Source organism: Alligator sinensis, unplaced genomic scaffold, assembly GCF_000455745.1.
Source record: "Alligator sinensis unplaced genomic scaffold, ASM45574v1 scaffold249_1, whole genome shotgun sequence".
In the NCBI taxonomy this organism is placed as follows: domain Eukaryota; kingdom Metazoa; phylum Chordata; order Crocodylia; family Alligatoridae; genus Alligator; species Alligator sinensis.
In genome coordinates this window covers 235,361-254,085 of record NW_005842593.1, presented here as the reverse complement: position 1 = coordinate 254,085, position 18,725 = coordinate 235,361, and the positions used below count along the sequence as shown (strand labels likewise).

At 41.9% G+C, this 18,725-nt stretch overlaps 1 protein-coding gene across 4 annotated transcripts in view; it reads left to right on the top strand.

Moving 5' to 3' along the window:
* RBM39 (RNA binding motif protein 39) overlaps positions 1-18,725 on the top strand; it is a 46,706-nt gene continuing 27,981 nt past the window's right edge. Inside the window, exons 1-5 of one of the 4 annotated variants that reach the window (XM_025214665.1) lie at positions 1-123; positions 974-1,037; positions 3,683-3,745; positions 5,573-5,622; positions 13,710-13,904. In XM_025214665.1, coding sequence (XP_025070450.1) covers positions 3,695-3,745; positions 5,573-5,622; positions 13,710-13,904 — 296 coding nt within the window. In that variant the 5' untranslated portion in view covers positions 1-123; positions 974-1,037; positions 3,683-3,694. Of the gene's footprint in view, positions 124-973; positions 1,042-3,682; positions 3,746-5,572; positions 5,623-13,709; positions 13,905-18,725 lie in introns of all 4 variants that reach the window. The other 3 variants (XM_025214664.1, XM_025214666.1, XM_014524321.2) reach the window with 3 other exon arrangements.

Below are 18,725 nucleotides of genomic sequence, written 5' to 3'. Positions count from 1 at the left end.
CCAACCCGCCTCGCCAGGGACTCGCGCGCCCCGGCCTGTGTTCTCCTGCGCGCAGTGGACGCCGGAGCCGGGAACCGCCGCCGGCCGGGCACCTGAGCAGGAGGAGCCGCCGCCCCAGCGCAGGTAACCGTGCGGGCTGCGCCCGGCCCGCGCCCAGCAGCGGGCCCCGCGCACCCCTTCCGTTCGGCCCAGCGAGAGGCACAAGTCTCCGGAGAGGCCCGGCCGCCCCTTGGGGCCCGCGCCTGGGCTCGGTCGTGACCCCGCCAGCGACGCCCGCTCGGCCTCCATGCCGGAGGCCTCTGCTCCCCGCCGTGGGGCTGTGTCCGGCCTCTCCGCGTTACAGGGCTTGGCTTGAAAATTCACCTGCAACAGTTGTGTAGTGGCTGGGCCGGGCCTACCCCCTAACTGCCCCTGGCGATTTGCTTGTCCCTCCCTAAGCTCCCCCGTGATGACGCTGCTGAGCGTGGCCAGGGCCCCCTACTCTGTGCATGTCTCTTGAGGAATTAAATCTAGGGAAGGTGTTTGAAAAATCTTGCTGGCTTAGTGCAAAAAACAAGGTTCCAGGGAGGCTGAAAGACTAGTGGCCTAAACGTTGGGGTTCTGTTGGTGGCATGAGCCAAGAGCAAGCGTGGATGCGAGGGAAGGTGCTTTATCATTTGGCTGGAAACGCTGGTCTTCGTTAGCTCCTCAGACTTCCTGACTAAAGCACGGAGGAAAGGAAATGGGGTTCATAGCACTGGGAGAGCTAAAACGTAGTAGTTTGCACTGGGACAGAATCCTAGGTGCAGGTAAGGTGATGGTTCTCGCCTGTCAGCAGCTTGAGGGTTAACTGTTCTACATTTCATTTTCTTAACACACAAACGCATGTAAGCGGTCTTATTTGTTAGTTTTGTAGCTGATAATAAAAAAGCCATTTTTATGGTGGGAATGTGCCTACTGAAAAAAATTCAATATTCTTTCCCTTTCACTGCAGATGTTACGGCTTACGGTAAACTCCTGAGACCTCCCAGGAGTCTTCCAGCAAAACCAAAGGAAAAGAAAGTTAGCCTATATGGAATTTAAGGGGAAAAATAAGGAGGCAATGGCTTCTTAAGACTTCTGTATGCATCATAAGGCAGTAAAAAGCAGAGAAAAAGGGGAGAATTCCAGGTTAAAAAAAATGCCTGGTTTTTACATCCCTTGCAACATTTTGCCTCAGGGACCTGAGGTTTTTTTTGGTTTTTTTTTTTTTAGAAGGCTTTTTATGCCTAGATTTTATTTTTAGAGATATCAGGAGTGTCAAGTTTTCTCTTTCCCCTAATCTTGTTTGATCTATTTAATGATTTGTCACGAGTCTTTCTCTACCTTTCATAGAAGTTGTCTAGTTTTTAATGCTTTTATATCATTTTTAAATTGGTGAATACTAACTTTATAGAAAATAACTGTTTAAAAAGTACTGGGTGTTTTCTGTTGCGAATTTGGTTACAAAGGTAATGGTTTTATATGCTAGATACCTGTAGTATTTGACCTAGTTCCACATCGCATACAAAAATATCACATTATACATAATTAAGGTTATAGTATTTGGACTCCATACTTATGTGTGTGTTTGTTAATGAGTGTCTCATCAGATGAGGTGCTACTACGGTCCAACAGGAATCTGTTAACTCAATGTTACTCTGTCTTCATCAGTGCTAATAAAATTTGTCTGAAAAGCATCGATAAAGCTGTAATGAGGCTGAATTACAGTGGCTGAGTAGTTTTAAAAGTTGCGTATAAATGAACTTTATTTTAACACAGCTAAATACAAAGCCCTATAGTTAGAAATGGAGAACATGTTTTTCCTGTAAGGTAGTAGAGGGATTGTATCCCAGAAAGCAGGGTATGGCAATGATTTATGTGGAGATGTGCTGGAGATCTGATGCAGCATGAGTTTCACCTTGGAAGTGCTGCAAACAATGCACTAACAGTGCAGTAGTTTTCAACCTGGGGTCTGCAGTCTGTGTCTAAGGGTTTGTGATCAATCAGAAGTATGTGAATAACCACACTTACAATTCAAAGGGGTCCACACATCCAGTTGAAAAAAAATTAGGGGTCCACAAATGAGAAAAGGTTGAAAACCACTGAACTAATGCTATCCCTGGATCCAAGTAGGATATTATATGGAATACACAAATAGTTTTACTTCTGTATATAATGAAGCAATTGTATTGTGTCCTTTCTGACCTTGACAGTTAAAAAATTATCAAATAAGGAATGAAACATGCTTTTCTGCAAGAGCTTTAAGGAATTAAAATCTGTCTATTTTAGTGAACAAAAGATTAAGAAGTGACTTAATTAATCTGCAAGTATCTACATGAGTAGAAGGAGTTGGATAGTAAAGGGACATTAATATAATGAGCTAGCAAGATTTAGTGGCTGTCAGCTGAAAAACTAAAAATGAGGAACTCAAACCAAGATCATTCTTTAACTTGGTAACTACTAGAAGGCAATTATTTGGGCTGGAGGGCCACAAAAGGAATTTTGGTAAGCTGTTAAGGGTGGGGGCAGCAATTGAACCTATCTGGTCTACCAGCTGCTGCAAGCCTGAGGAGGCAGGGCTGTGCCCAACTCTGCTCTGCTGTAGCTGAGGTTGGGCTGTGCAGCATGCAGACTCCTATTCTCTCTCTCTCTCTCTCTCTCTCCCTCTCCCCCCCCCAATCTCCTCAGGATGGGGCACAATGTAGCACACCAAGTAGCCATCCTGCCTGCTGCACCAGGAAAGTTGCAAGTGGCTGCCCAAAGCTGAGCACTCCCTACAACCTGCAGAGACTAGCAGTGCCGCAACAGCAGCAGCTCCTCACAGGAGGCAGGCAGGACAGGGCAGGGCAGCTACTCAGTGTGCTGCATCACACCCTGTCCCATGCCAGTCCAGTGGCCGTGCTGCCAGGACTGCATAGCTACAGTGCCAACAGGAAGGTGGGGGAGCTGGGGAAGGTGTGTGCGCGCTGCCTGGCCCAGCTCCAACTGCAACGAAGTGAAGCAGGGTAGGGCTCTTCTCCCTTCTCAGGGAACTTGATGTTTTTAATCAAAAGAAATTGATTTCAACTTTTTAATCAAGAGAAAATGTGTCTAGTATGTTCTAGATAAAACTAGTTCTTACTGGTGTTCTGCAGAAAGTCAGATTAGTTAATAGAATTGTAGGATTGGAAGGGACCACAAGGGCCATCTGGTACAACCCCTGACCATTATGACTCTTCTTAGTCCTAGAAAAACTTTAGATTTTACAAATGCTAATTCCCACTTTGCCAGAAATTGCCTTCTCAGTTATATGGGTTTCTTTGGATGGCTGTTGTCAAACCCTTTTCTGAATTCTAACTAATGCAAACAGATCTTTCATATTTTTTTGCATTTTAATAAGAAGCAGGTAGTAAACATGGAAGCTTTTGCTTTATGATGGTTAACTTAATTGTGTATCTTGTGTTCAAAGCCAAGACTGGCTGGTGCCTATATCGTTTTTACTGTCTCAGTATGTAGATTACACTTGGACTTTTTATTCATGCCCAGTTCTTTTCTGTTGGATATTTCTCACTTGGTTATATCATTTTTTGAAACTTGGGAGATCCCATCACTAGCTGTATTATCAAAACTTACTTTATACTATAGCAGTTCTATTTGTATGGGATAGAGTACACGTCTGATGTGATGTTGCTCTTTGTTTCAGGTGTCCTGAAAAATGGCTGATGATATTGATATTGAAGCAATGCTTGAGGCTCCTTACAAGAAGGTGAGAAAAATGTGCCAGTGAGGTCTTGCAATTTTTTTTTACCTTAATTTAGCATTATTCATGAAACTACTGCTGAACTGTAAACTAACATCCCTGGAGCCCTCATGATTTATCTTATTGGAGATGCATTACATGTAACTTGCAAGTAAATATATACTGTAAATGTAATTATATTGTGCAGTAGTTTCACTTCAGCGTGATGAATAAATGCCCATCTATCTCTCTTTGTAGACTTGCCTAACGATATCTCACCTCTACTCCCATGAATTCACCTTTGATTCCAGTGTGAACTGTCAATCATAAGGTAGTAATTGAGTGACGTATCGCTGTACCGTGGTCCCCTAGGTAAAAAAATTAAAAAAAAAAAATACTCCTAAAATTGCCAGCTCCAGTTTGGTATAGCAACAAGGTGAATGCAGTGGTTTGGGAAAACAGCAGGGTTCCAAGAATAACCGTTTCACCAGTCCATGGCAAGTAAATCATTAAACTGTCTGCTCAGTGCAAGAGGAGTGTGACTGTTTTTTTTATTCAGGACACTGGTGATGGTTAATCTTAGCAGGACAGGTCGAAATCAATTGCTGAGTGAATTCTTGGATCCCTGAATAGTTACAGACTTAGCAAGTAAAAGACAGTATCACAGTCTGCAGTGTCATTCAATAAATTGCTGTTGTATTCTTCTGTCCTAGTTGTTCAATTAGGAATTGCCAATTTTGACCCAAAATTCTGCTAAACTTATGAATGGCTAGAATAGTGCTGTACTTAGTTTCTGACTTAAACAGGCAGCAAATGTATACTGTCTTTTTTTCTATTTTATTTATTTATTTATTTTTATTTTTTGGTTTTTTTCACCAAACGGTGGTGAAAGTGTTAACATTATGCATGCATTAGCACTGGTTTCACAAGAAATGTGTATGAAGTTTAAATAGTTGTATTCATGGCGTAACTTGTGTGATTAAACTGTAAATCATACATAATATTTATATATAATACCTACTGTAAATTCTGGAGTATTTATCACAATCATGTGGTAACAATTTTGGATGGCTATTTGTAAGTTTGTTTGGTTTTTTTTGTTTTTTGTTTTTTGTTTTAATGCTGTATATTTATTTTTATGTAAATTTAGCAGTTATATAAATCTTGGAGAGAGAGTTGTAATATTGTAATGTTAAGATTCTTGTGTCCTAGTTTAACATGGATATTTTCCATGTAAACAGGTATGGAAATAGGGAATGTTTAGGCTGGACTGGTGGATTATTGATGACTTTCTTGGGAGTCGACGTTACTAAAGCAGTGTGAATCCCTGTTTGCTTCAGGGCGAGATGTGTGACAGATGTGGCATCAAGCTCTAACAACCCTCCAACGAAAATGAGCGAAGATCTCGGGAATGGCATCGGTCACAGGAAATCGCTAGTGGCTGGCTGCTAGCTTGGCCACTTGGGGCTTAGGCAGAGATATAGCCTTGGTATTGATCAAAAGGCACAAAATGCATAAATCTGAAACTTCCTCTTACATTTTATAGAAATAATATTTAACCACTTGAATGCTGAACTCTACAAGATAATTAACTACATGTAAGGAAGTACATCAACTTAATATATTTTTAAACAGTTTAATTATTTCTTATAAATGTATGATTTAAATGTAAGCAGCAAAGTGGTTAAACATGCCTACCTAAATGTTTTATAGCTTTCCATATAAATCTATAAACAAGTAATTTAGTATTAAAATTTTTGTTTTGTATTTTCTTATTCCTATTCCCATTACCCTTTGACCACTTGCAATGTTTCCGCTTCGTCCTCACGATGTTCTTCTATCAACCCTGCTTAGGATGAGAACAAGTTGAGCAGTGCCAATGGCCATGAAGAACGCAGCAAAAAGTAAGTGGTTTTCTGTTCATTAATGCTTGAGTGTATTTAAGAACAGTGACTTGCGTTGCTTTTATTGTTTTTATTTTCTATTGTGTATACTGTGTTCCAAGGAAATTAAATGGATGTTTGGGATATAATGGGCGGGGCCATTAATACATGAACCCCCCATGGCAAGTAGATTGGTTCCAGTATTACAGAACTGTGTACACAGAATACAGCCTGTAAAAGCAGCAGAATTACCTCTTTGTGAATGGGAACTGAGCCTGTTATGCATTCAAATGTATAGCCTAGTCACATGTGGGCAACTGCAATGGTACATGCCCCAGATGAAGCCTTTAGTTTCACTTTCCCGTTCATTCCATTGGCAAATATGAAAATGTTTCTCTTCAGACGAGTACCTCCATGTTACAGATATCAAAGTTGTAAAAACGTTTAGTTTGTTTTCCTAACAGCAGTATAATACAGTTTGTATCTGTTCTCATCTTGGTGAATAGAACTTCTAAAAATGTGTACAAATGGTGGTCCCAAACAATTGAGAGGAAATTGAGGGTTAAAAATGACACTGGTCCTCCAGGATTGTTTGTTTATGCTATTTTGGGATTAAGTTCCTCAGACTTTTGAGGACTGAGGATGCAAAAAGATTAAGTCCCTGGCTTTAAAAAAAAAAAAAAAAAAAAAGTTGAATGAAGTTAACTATGATCATTGCTGGGTTAGTATGCTTGATTGATCTTGGTAACTTAGTCCTTATGTTAGTGGAGTTTGAATAAATTATTTCTCTTAGTTAAAAATATAGTTAAAAATAATTGGTTAAAAATGAGTGCTTTTGGAAAAATATATTTCATTCAAGAGGATTTTGTCCCCTTTGTTCTGTTTGTGTTAGACTGGGCACATCTACGTGAGATGTGTGCTGCACAGTAGCACATCACAGCATGGACAGTGCTAATACGTTATTGCACAGTAGCATCGCCTAAAAGAGGTTCACTGGCACTACTGCTCAGTAACTAGTTACTGAGCATTTATTTAGGATTTGCTAATAAGTACTAAATTAATTTGCAGTAACGACTGCACAGTAGCATCTTGGGTAGATGTGCCCACTGATCAGTAGCTTATATAGCTATTGCACCTGAATGACCTGCTTTGTTAGGGACTTCTCTTCAGTGAGAGAATCCCTCTTTAAAGGGTCAGGAATGACTGGGCTTCTTTAAGCAGCTGTATACAATACTGTATTTTCAGAACTCTCTGGGGCCTAAAATACTGGTATGCACTAGTATCAGTGTGAATTACTACCCAGAACAATAGTATGTTCATAGAATCATAGGGCCTCAAGGGTCCCAGCCCCCTTCATGAATACAGGAATGCTGTTCCTAAATCTTCCCTGTTCAATACCTGTCTAGCCTCTTGAAAATTTCTAATGAAGGAGAGTATACAACTTACCGAGGCAATCCATCCTATGACCTTACTGTTCCAACAGCAAGGAATTTTTGCATGAGATTGAATTTTTTTTTCTGGAGTTTTAAAATCACTAGTTTGTTCTGCTCTCCAGCAAGGAAGAACAGTTGTTTTCCTTCTTTTTCCCATCCCCTCAAATATTTGAGAGTTGTTATTATGTTCTCCCGAGCTAAACATTCTCTCAACTTTTTTTTGTCACCTGCCTTTGGATCTTCTCCAGCTCTTCCCTATCCTTCTTAAATTGAAACCCAGAACTGCACATAATACTATAGCTGAGGTCTGATCAATGCATAGTAGTTGACTTGTGGAATTCATTGCCACAGGAGATGTTGGAGGCAGATAGCATAGCCTGGTTCAGCAAGGGACTGGATAAATTAATAAGTGATAGATCTGTTAATGGCTATTGAATAGAATGGTTGGAGATGTTTCCTCTGGTGTCTCTAAACAAATAAATAATGTTGGATGCCAGAGAAGGTATTGAGCGGGGAGGGGATAAATCACTCCAGATGTATCCTGTTCAAAGCTTTCCCTCTAGCATCCACTTCTGCCACAGGATACTGGGTCTGCTGCAGTATGGTCCTCCTTAAGTCCTACTAGAATGGCACTGTCTCCTCCAGCGTCTTATAACTAATAAATCTGTTTGCAGCATATAATTGCATTTGCTTTTTCTGTGACTGCATTCATAATGATGACTCACTGAGTCTGTGATCCATCAAAACCCCCAGATCCTTCTCAGCAACACAACTGCCCATCGTGTTCTCTCTCATTCTGTGTTTGTGCTTTTGATTATTTTCTCGGCGTTGCTTTTTATATTTGTCAGTGTTCAGCTCCATTCTGTTATATCTAGCTCAGCTTTTCAGTCTTCTAGTATGCTTTTGAAGTCTTCTATACTCCAAAATATTTTCATGTTATCTTCAATTTTCATTGGGAAGCTTTTTATTTTGATATCTGGATCATTAATGAACATGATAAATAACATTGGATTCAGGACACATCTGTGTAAAACTCCATTGAAACCACCTGCCAGTCTGACGTTGATATACATGTAATACTCTTTGCTTGTTATTGAGCTAGGTATGGACCTTGCTATAATGTAATATAATCTACACATCTTCAGTTTACTTTGGAGAATAGCATATGAAACTTCATAAAAAGCTGTGCTGAAGTCCAAACATACTATGGCCATGGCATTCCCTTGACTTAACTATTTTGTTGAAGAAGGAAATAAGTTTGATTTGGCAAGTGTTACTAACAGATAGCAGTTGCCATGCCCCTTATCCCCCAAAAGATGTTTACAAACTGACTTTATAAATCACTCCAGTAACTTATGGGAATTTCCCTTTATAAAAAGCTGGAGGTACACTACTGTTTTTCAGTTACAAAATAAAACTATTTTCTTCTACCTTGCAGGGCTGTTTCATGTCTGTCCTTTCCCCATACTTTCTTCGTAGCTATGTTTATATTCTTAGAATGTCTGTGTATAGGATCCGATGATACATCAGTATGTAGAGTAGATGTTATAATGATTGGTATGCTCAAAAAGTCCTAATACCATAATTTCTTATATGCTGCATGCCACCAAAAAAGATGTGTTTTGTGCGGTTTGTTTGGGTTTTTTTAAGTCAGAATGAAGAAGAAACTCTTTTCTTGACAGTACTGGTAGGTATGGTATTTTCAAAAGAAAAACACAGGCAGCTACAAAGGGAGGTGGGGAGTAGGAAAACAGTGTGGCTGCTCTGTTAACTCCCTAGCTGCAGGATGCTGCTGCAGGTGGCTGAGCCAGAATGCCTGACCCTTCTTTTTTTTTTTTTTCTGGGACTGAGCTGCTTGGGAAGCCAGCAGCACCTGAATAGTCAGGAAATAATAAAATCTTAAAAGTAGGGCTGGAAGAGACCTCAGGAAGAGCTCATCCTTCTTTTAATCTTACAAAAATGGAAGTTCATCCTTCCCCCCCCCCCCCCCCCCAGCCTGTTTCAATGCTTAACTACCCTTATCATGAGTGAGTTTTTCCTAATATCCAACCTAAATTTCACTTGATACGGTTTTAAACCATTGCCCCTTGTCCTGCTCCCTGCAGGCATAGAAAATTGTCTATTTCCTTTCTCTTTTTGACCACCTTTCAAGTTTTCAAATCCCCAGTATTTTCTCTTTGAACCTAAATAATCCTAGTTATCCAGATTTTCCTCATGGATCATGTTTTCCAGACATCTAGTCATTTTGTTGCTTCCCGCTGGGCTCTTTTTAAGTTGTTCACGTCTTAATTAAAGTGTGGTGCTACACAGTGGAATGTTCATGCCTGACCAACCCGACTGCTGCCTTTTAGTTGACTGGCTCTGTGAATGCAGGGAGACCAGTGGATGTGGTGGACCTTGATTTTAGCAAGCCTTTTGATAGGGTCTCCCACAGCATTCTTTCAGGCAAGCTAAGGAAGTATGAGCTAGATGAATGGACTGTAAGATGGACAGAAAACTGGCTAGAGCATCAGACTCAGAGAGTAGTAGTCAGTGGCTTGATGTCTAGTTGGCAGCTGGTCTCAAGTAGAGTGCCCCAGTCGGTTCTGGGGTCGGTTTTGTTCAGTGTCTTCAACTGTGTAGAAGATGGGATGGAGTACCCCCTCAGCAGATTTACAGATGACACCAAGCGGGGAGGGAGTAGCAGAAAAGCTGGAGGGTAGGGCTAGGATTCAGTGACCTAGACAAATTGGATGATTGGGCCAAAAGAAATTTCATCAGTTCAACAAGGACAAGTGCAAAGTTTTGCAGTTAGGGTGGAACAATCCCATGCACCAATACAGGCTGGGGGCCGGCTGGCTGGGCAGCAGCTCTGCAGAAAAGGACCTGGGGGTTACAGTGGACAACAGGCTGAATATGAGCCAGCAGTGTGCCCTTGTTGCCAAGAAGGCTAACAGCATACCGGGGCATTGGTAGGAGTGTTGCCAGTGCATAAAGGGAAGTGATTACTGCCTTCTATTCAGCACTGGTGAGGTCACATCTGTAGTACTGTGTTCAGTTTTGGGCACCCTACTACAGCAAAGATGTGAACAAATTGGAGAGAGTCCAGCGGAGGGCAGCAAAAATGGTGAGGGGGCTAGGGTGCATGATCTGTGAGGAGAGACTGAGCAAACTGGGCTTATTTAGTCTAGAGAAGAGACTGACAGGAGACTTAATAGCAGCCTTCAGCTACCTGAAGGGAGGTTTGAAAGGGCATGGAGCTAGTTGTGGCAGATGACGGAACAAGTAGCAATGGTCTCAAGTTGCAGCAAGGGAAATTCTAATTTGATATTAGGAAGAATTTTCTCACTAGAAGGGTAGTAAAACACTAGAACAAGTTACCCAGTGAGGCAGTAGAAGCTCCATCCTTGGAGGCTTTCAAAACCCGGCTAGACAAAGCTTTGGCTGAGATGTTCTAGTTGGGGATGGTTCTGCTTTAAGCAGGGGGTTGGACTAAATGACCTCCTGAGGTTCCTTCCAACCCTAGCTTTCTATGATTCAACTCCTAAAAGGCAATCTGGTAGAAGTACTTTACAGTTACTTCAAAAGGGAGGAAGAGTTACCTTTCAGACTAGGAATCGGGAGTTTATGCTCTAGTTCAGGGGTGTTCAACCTGCAGCATGCGTACTACAAGTGGCACGGGCAGCCTGTGTGTGTGTTTGTGTGTGATGTTGCAGGTTCAGGAGGGAACAGTGATGAATGGGGCAGGGAGTAGAAAGCAGAGCAGCAGATGGGGCAGGTGGCATTTACAGAGGGTAAGTCTTACCTTTGTGACACATCTGCCAAGAAAGTTGGCCCCCACTGCTTCGCTCTTTCCATCTTCTAGTGATACAAATGAGCTAAATTGATGTACACTTAAGGGGGGTAGGTAATAGGTTGAAGTTGCAACAATTTTGCTTCACTATATTAGTACAGGAAGATGCAGGTGAAATGTGTACACTCATGCAGTTGCTGCTCAAACTCATATTTTCGTAACTGCGTAGGGTAAGGCCTAGTTTAGTGATGCTTGTCTTATTGTTAGAAAAACATTTCACGGTAAGCAAAAAGAGGAAAGGTAGAAAGAGGTTGCTATGCAATGAGACTGAGATTACAAGTATAGGAATAGCCCCAAAACCAAGTAGATGAATAGCTTGCCTTAGTGTTCAGTATGATAAACAGAACTTGGGCAAAAGCTGGTAAATGGCAATATGGATATCGAAATTACGACATGAGAGGGAAGTGCAAACTCTTTGTATTCATTGTGCTCAAATCAGAAAGCAGTGGAAGGGGAGTCTCCTTATCCATCCTAGGTTACTGTAAAAATTGTTAAATGCGACTTCAAGTCTACCGTATTTTCATGCATATATCCCACAGGGTATACGCGATTTTACAAGAAAACTGGGTGCGGGCTATACGGGGGTGTGGGCTATGGGCGGAATTTTTTTCGAAGGAGCTGGGGGTGGGCTGCGCCGGTGGCGGGGAATATGTGGGTGTGGTGTATACACAGACTAATTTACAAAAATAAAATTTTCTATCAGTTATACGTGGGTGCGGCTTATATCCGGGGGTGGGCTATATGCACGAAAATACAGTGCGGTTAAGGGAGGATATATTGTTATATTACTCAAGAATAGCAGTTAAGTGTAAATATTTAGAAAGGGGGGTGATACTGACAAGAATAGATAACTGTGTATATTTTTAGTAGAAAGACATGGAGATGTTAATAAAGTTGTGTAAAAAGCAACATGGGTTTGCCAAATATAACTTGGACAATACAACCCAATACTATTCTTTAGTAAGTGACTTATTTTTAGAGAGAGGAAAGATTTGGTACATTATTCTCTGAACTCCCATGAACATTTAATAGGGTGCTACATAAAGTTATTAATCTAGAAAAGTTGGGGGATAATGATAAATGGAGGTGATCAAACTTGTTAGTAGATGAATTGCTGCTTGTATCTTTGGGTAGGCTGGCTGCCTTCTGGCCAGTTCAGATAGCAGCATGTAGCCAACATGGCTGTTCAGACATTCAGTAACATGGAAATTGGATCTGAGCTGTGTCTTTGCTAACAATCTGATAGAATTTTTTTCCCTCTCCTGTCCTGTCATATAACAGGAAGCAGGCAAAGAGTGTTCTGTTTTCAAATATGCAGAGTACACCAAAAGCTCTTTAACATGATACTACAACAACAATATTCTGATTTTTAACAAGGAAAGTTAAAAAAAATATGTAGGCTGTACTGAAGGAGTTTTTTGCTTTTTCTATTGCACAGCCAGGCACTAAAAGAAATTTTAAAATGTATGGTAATCTTATTGTTAGAATGCTCTTCTCTGTCTGTAGTTAGTTTACAACAATACCTTGTCTTAGAAAAGAATGTGGCTAATGTGTTCCTGGCTGTGGAGTTCAAACAACTTTCTGAGAATCATGTAGTTAATAGTATCTGAAAATGAGTTGGCACTTTTCTGTTTTGAGCAGTGTTGCAGAAGGGAAATATAATCTCTCTACCTTGTTTTCCTAACTTTTTTTACTTTGAAAACTCTGTCTCTATACTCAAACCTAGGTTTCTTTAGTGAATTTTGAAAATATGGTTGTCCCCTTGAAATTTCTGAAACCTTACAATAATGTTTTACTTTGAATTTACTAGTTAACATTTTATCTTGTAAGTTTTCAGCCCCACTACCATACTTAAGAACATGAGTGCCATACTGAGTCAGACATGGATCATCTGTCCTAGAGTCCTGTCTCTGCCAGTGGCAAAACTTGATGCTTTAAGCTAGGGAGAGAAGTTACACACAAACCAGTAAAAGTGATTGGAAACCAGTTCATATCTTTAATACAATAGGAGTTCAATGCACATAAACTGCTTTCAAAATGGCTGAAAACAGTTTAAGATAAATCTGGATGGATGTAGTGTCAGACTTAACTGATTTAGGTTAAATTAGTTTATTGAACTTCCGTCCCAGATCCCCTCCAGATTCAAGTTAATTCACATTCCCACAGCATCGTGGATGCTGTGCACCTCCCCACACAAGCCACCCCTTGCATGGTGGGCAGGCTAGCCTTGGTCGAAGCTGTCTGCTCCCACTGAGCCAGGGAGGTGTGCTCTAGTTCCCTCCAGCTTCTGGCCTGGCCTGCTGCAGGCATGTGGCTGTCAGTTGAAAGTGACAGTCTATTCACTTGCTTATCAGTTCAGTCTACAGCTTAGACTAACCTGTGAATCAAGTCAGCCTCAGGCTTTTGACTGTCTATACTTAGCCTTAGAGAGAGCATTGAACTGGATATATCTAGAGTGATCTGTCCCTCCCTAGCATCCACACAGATTGGTGTATAGATGCCTGAGGAAACATCTCCAACCATTCCATCTGTACTTGACTACTTAGTATTCTAAGAATTACAAGGCCTAGTCAAATAGATGTGTAACTTAACCTTGGAGTATTCAAAATCCTATTTATGCTCAGTTTTTACTAGATTCATAACTGATCCATTTTTTAATAAGTCATTAACATATGTCTATATAGGAAGTATTACTCCTGCAAGCTGATGTCACAGGCACTAATCTTGCAGTAAAATTAACATTGTGAGAAAACAATCTAATGAGCTGAGGAAAGCTATATGGTATAATTGCAAAACCAATGTTTAGGTGTCCTTACGTTTGTAACGTGAGTTGGCTTTTTCAGGCGAAAAAAGAGCAAGAGTCGGAGTCGGAGTCATGACAGGAAGAGGAGCAGAAGTAAGGAACGCAAACGAAGTCGTGATCATGACAGGAAAAAAAGCAGAAGTCGGGAAAGGAAGCGCAGCCGAAGCAAAGAACGCAGACGTAGCCGTTCTAGAAGCAGAGATCGCAGATTTAGAGGCCGCTATAGGAGCCCATAGTAAGTTGTTTGATGTACAAATTGAGTGTGGTTTTTAAACGGACACTGTGCTGAGTAAGTCTTTGGAAAAAAATGTTCAAAGCTATGCTATGTAGAGGAAAAGTAAACATTTCTATTGCCTCCTGTTTTACCTTTATTTAAGAATAAAAAGCAAATTTAAATTAGCTATGCCAGTTAAATTGATGAGTAAAAACTGTGGCTGGGTTTGCAACAGGTATCAAGTATAGTCTCAGAGCTTTGCTGGCATAGATAATGCTGGTGCACAAAGCAGGAAGTAAACATGTTTTCAGATGAATGTTAAAGAGAAGATGTCATATGAAGTCTTTAACTACTTGTAATGTGAAAAGGCTTGTTACAAGGAACAGAGGAGCATAGTTATTTCAGAAATGCCCTTAATCATGACTTGAGGCTTTTTGTGGGGGTGAGGAGTTGCTTAGCTTTTACACCCTGGCCACTCCTCCTTGAACAGTATCCTTGTTGCTGCTTGTCAGCCAGGTATAACTAATGAAAAATAAGAACATTTGTAGTTGGTGAGAAGTTGTTTATTTGAATGAGTTTGGCTCAGGTGTGTGTGTGTGTGTGTTTTGTTTTTGTTTTTAACAATAAAACCTCAAATTCTCCCAGGTGTAACGCACATTGTAACATAGAGGATTACTGGAATCATCAAAAGAGGAGCTTTTCTGTACTTGTCAAACTAATTCCTGAAGCAGGGGTTGCAAGGGGTTAGGTTGTGGCCTCTGGGCTCCTGCCGAGCTACTGCTGTTCCCCTTATGGTTCCAGCTGTAAAAGCAGTTGCAGTCTCTGAGCTCTCCTTCCAGCTCTTGTCTGCACCCACTGCACAGGAGCAGGGCAGTGCAGTGTGGGGAGCAGAGGGTGAGCCATGAGGTAATAGAATACTGAGTCAGTCAGCGTTGGCCTGGCAAAACACTTTCTCCTGCTGTGTATTGTATTTTTAACAAGCTGTTTTCTTTAGTGCTTGTCCATATACACATGCCACTGCCCCTCTTGCACCCAAACTTAGACTTTTACAGTTAGAAGTATTTCTCTAGTATACATGTACCCTGCTTCTCCCTTGTTCTGCACAAACAACATACAAGACAGCGCATGTTTCCAGCTCCCCAGTTCCTCTGTTGCCTTTCTCTCAAGATACAGCATCTTTTTTTTTTCTTGTACAGACTAGTGTTTAGCCTTAGAAGCACATTTTAAAGCAATGTTCTCATTAGCCTTTGGTTTCCTTATATACCTGTGGCAAAGGAGGACAGTGCAAGTTGGACCTGTCACTTGATTTTCAGCAACAATGAATCTCTCTCATCACTTTCAATCTCAGCATTTCAACATGGCTTTCTCCAGACATGCCCTTCATCATATAGGGCCGTGGCTGCAACTGGTGGACATGCCAAGTGTATCTGTTGCTTTGTGGAATTGCATGTCGTTGAGAAGTGTATTATTGCAACAGCTTCACTTCTGGACTAGGACGAACCATGGTGCCGGGACCAGCATGAGGGGCAGATCCATGTTCAGTGTTTCTTTGAGGAGGCACTCTGTGCCCTGTCATCTCTGAGATTTTTTTGTGGTCTCTGGCTTTAGCAGTGAGCCCTGACTTCAGGGAGTGAATTTTGGCAGTGGAAACATAAAGGCAATTGTGTTAGAAGCACTCCACAGCTCTGAAATGTGGGGCAGTTCAGTAGCCTATCTCGGTCTTATCCCACCCTGTGCCATGGTCCCAGTTCAACTAATGGACTGTTGGAGTTGTCCACACTGCTGGAGTCTTCCTGTACAGGGACCATTCTCTCAGCACCTCCACTTGATCTTCTGTCTCCAGATACCTTTCACAAATCTGTGACAACTCCAACCTACTGTTCTCCTATATCAGTGGATGAGGCAGTAGGTTATTTTACAGCCTCTTAATAAGATGACTTCTGGGGATTTATGGGTAGGTCACAGCCTCCAGATCTCCTTGAAGGAATTTAATGTGCCTACGCATTGACTAGCAACTGTTTTACAGTGCATTTTCCATCAAGTTGACCTGTCCTTATTGTGTGAGACCATTTATGGATCTGGCATAAGTAAAAACTTGGACTTGCTTGGCAGGAAAATATAAAATATACTCTCTGGTTCACCTTTATTTTCAGGTGACAGATTAGCTTTCTCTCTCCCATTGTATGAGTAAGATTTCCTCTCTTCTGCTCTCCCCACCCCATCTCAGTCTGTTAAAGGTAAATATCTTTCATAGAGAAGCTACCCTCTGCTTCCTGGGAGGCCTTTGGGGAATGGATCACAGAGCCAACCATTGGCAAGAGCTTTCTTATAGAGACCTACCAAATTTGCAGTTATGCAATTTTAACAGAAAGTGTGGGAAGCCCAGGCATCCTGGAGCACAGAGAAGGGCTGGACATTGGCTATGGGGCCCTGCAAGTCCCACCCCTCCCCAGATATTTACAGATAGTCATCTGTCTGTGTCCAGGGAGGGGCTTCTGTGGGGGCTGCTGTGCTGCTCTGCACTGCAGAATGGTGCTGCATACTGTGCTGGGACAGCAAAAAAACCAAGGCATCTTTTGTGATTTAGGTAGGTCCCTATTTATAGATCAGTGGTCTCCAACCTTTTTAAATAGGAGGTCACCTTTTGGCATTTAAAAGCAACATAAGGTTTACCATGTGCTGCTGCCACCCCTTCCCCGTCCAGCAGGTCTGTGGGGAGGGAAGCGGGGGCAGATCAAGGCAGAGGGAGAACAAATTATTTGGGGGGCACGCCTCCCCAGCAGGTAAGTCCCACCTGGCCAGGACCCCACTCCACTTACCCCTCCCTGTTCCTGTCTCTGTGGCCCTGTCTGCACCACCATCTAGCCCCTGCCCCTTCCCTCTTCTACAAACTGACCTGCTGGGCTGGGGTACATGCATGCAGGCACTCAGTCCCCCATCCCAGCTTCGGGATTCTGGATACCATTTCTCCACTCTCAAGTGATAATTAGGCCAATATCAGGACAGGCCTGAGTCTGTTTATACAATGATCTCTGGTGGGTCTTAAGCATGAACACAGCTAGCTATGCCACTGTGCCTACTGGCAACCCGTTGCCTGTTTACAGCCAATGCTTTGCCTACTGCCAAGCCTTTGTCCTGTGATAGGTGGTGCCACTTTTAGTGGTTGGAGTCATACAGAAGTTCTTCATCCTTGAGGATAGTGATTTTACAATGGTTATTTCTTGATTTCAGAAATAAGGCGGATGGCAACCCATTTGGGACTTAAGAAAGCATGATGCTATAAACTCAGTGTCAAAATAGCAATACCATAATCCCCTGGGATTAGCAGGCTTGCATCGGCTTCCATGATTTTTTTTTACATTACCATCTTGCCTTTCTTCAGGAAATACTTGTGGCTCATATTTGGGCATGTTTTATAAACGATTCTACCTTTTTGTCTCTTACGGGTATGTTAGCAATATCCTAGATGGAACAACAGCATCTCCCTACTTAAATAACAAGCGTGCAAAGGGCCCATCTTTGCTGCAGGAAGGTGAAGGAAGCAGTCAGCCTCAACTGATGCACTGTCATATTGTATACCTTTTGGCGTTACATCATTTGGACCTTCATAAAATCTGTGTGAACACTTTCTGCTGGCATGTCTCCCTGAGGTACAAGAGGGACATTAAGTGCTTTTTCCTGTGGTATGTCATCTTAGGCTAGTGTCATGTAGTGGGAAACTTCTCCCTCCTTCAGAGCCTTGGAGGCCTCAGCCAAGACTCTCGGTCCAATTGCCTGACATTTTCTATGGACAAGAAAACCGTTGTATGCTTTAATGACTACTCTGATTCCCAGGATGATCTGCAGTGTTAGGCAAAAAATGTACAATTCATCCTATTAACTCTAGGTTGGCCAAGGAAGTTTTTGATTCCATAACTAAGCATATTGTTGTGAGGTACTGTGACTTGAGATTACTCCTGTTTCCACTCTTCAGGACTTGGACCAGAACACCCACCATATCTGCGTGGATGCTGGATGGCTTCAAGCAGTAAAATAAAAATGCTCTTCTTTTGTTAGAGATTCAAAGTAGCCCCAGCTGTGCCTGCAGATATATGGATAAATGGACTAGGTTTCTGACTTGGAATCATGATGTCCCCTTCCAGGCTTCTATCCCAGCCATTCTAGTCTAATTTCTCGAGCTGAAGCATAGTGAACCATCGTAGCAAATAGGGACATCTTAACAGAATAATTTTCGTCCATCAGCTACCTTTTGGAATGCTAGTCTACCTTCTCTGCAATGCTGAAGTTCAAGAAGGGCCAGAGTAAGGTGTCGTGCCAAGGAGCAACTTGATCTCCCTGTAGGACCTGAATCTAGACTCTTCAAGACTGAAAACTACCGTTGGAGCCAGTGACAACCTGCACAGTGCCCCTGAAATGAATTTTCTTTTGCCAGCATTTGATAGGGAGGATAAAGGAGATCAAAATTCTCCTGGAAGGTTCCTTTTAAATTGTTCTTCTAAACAAACCCTTCTTTGAGACCAATCCTTAGCTTTAAGGTAGTAATGGAATTCCATCTTCTAGCTTTCTTCCCAAAGCTCTGTTCCTTCAGGGCAGATGCATCATTGCACACACTGGACATTAAAAGGGCTCTTTCCTAACCAGGACTCAGCCTTTCATAAGAGCTCCGTGCCTATTTGTACCTTGCATTTTTTTTCTGCTATGGCTAAAAGAATCGCTGCCTAGAGACTGCGTGGATCTAGACTGCATCAGCCAACCAATAAGTGGCCTCCTTCCAGAATGTCTCTATCCAAGCACCTCTTGAACTGTACTTCGAATTCAACTCATACCTTCACTAAGCACTGT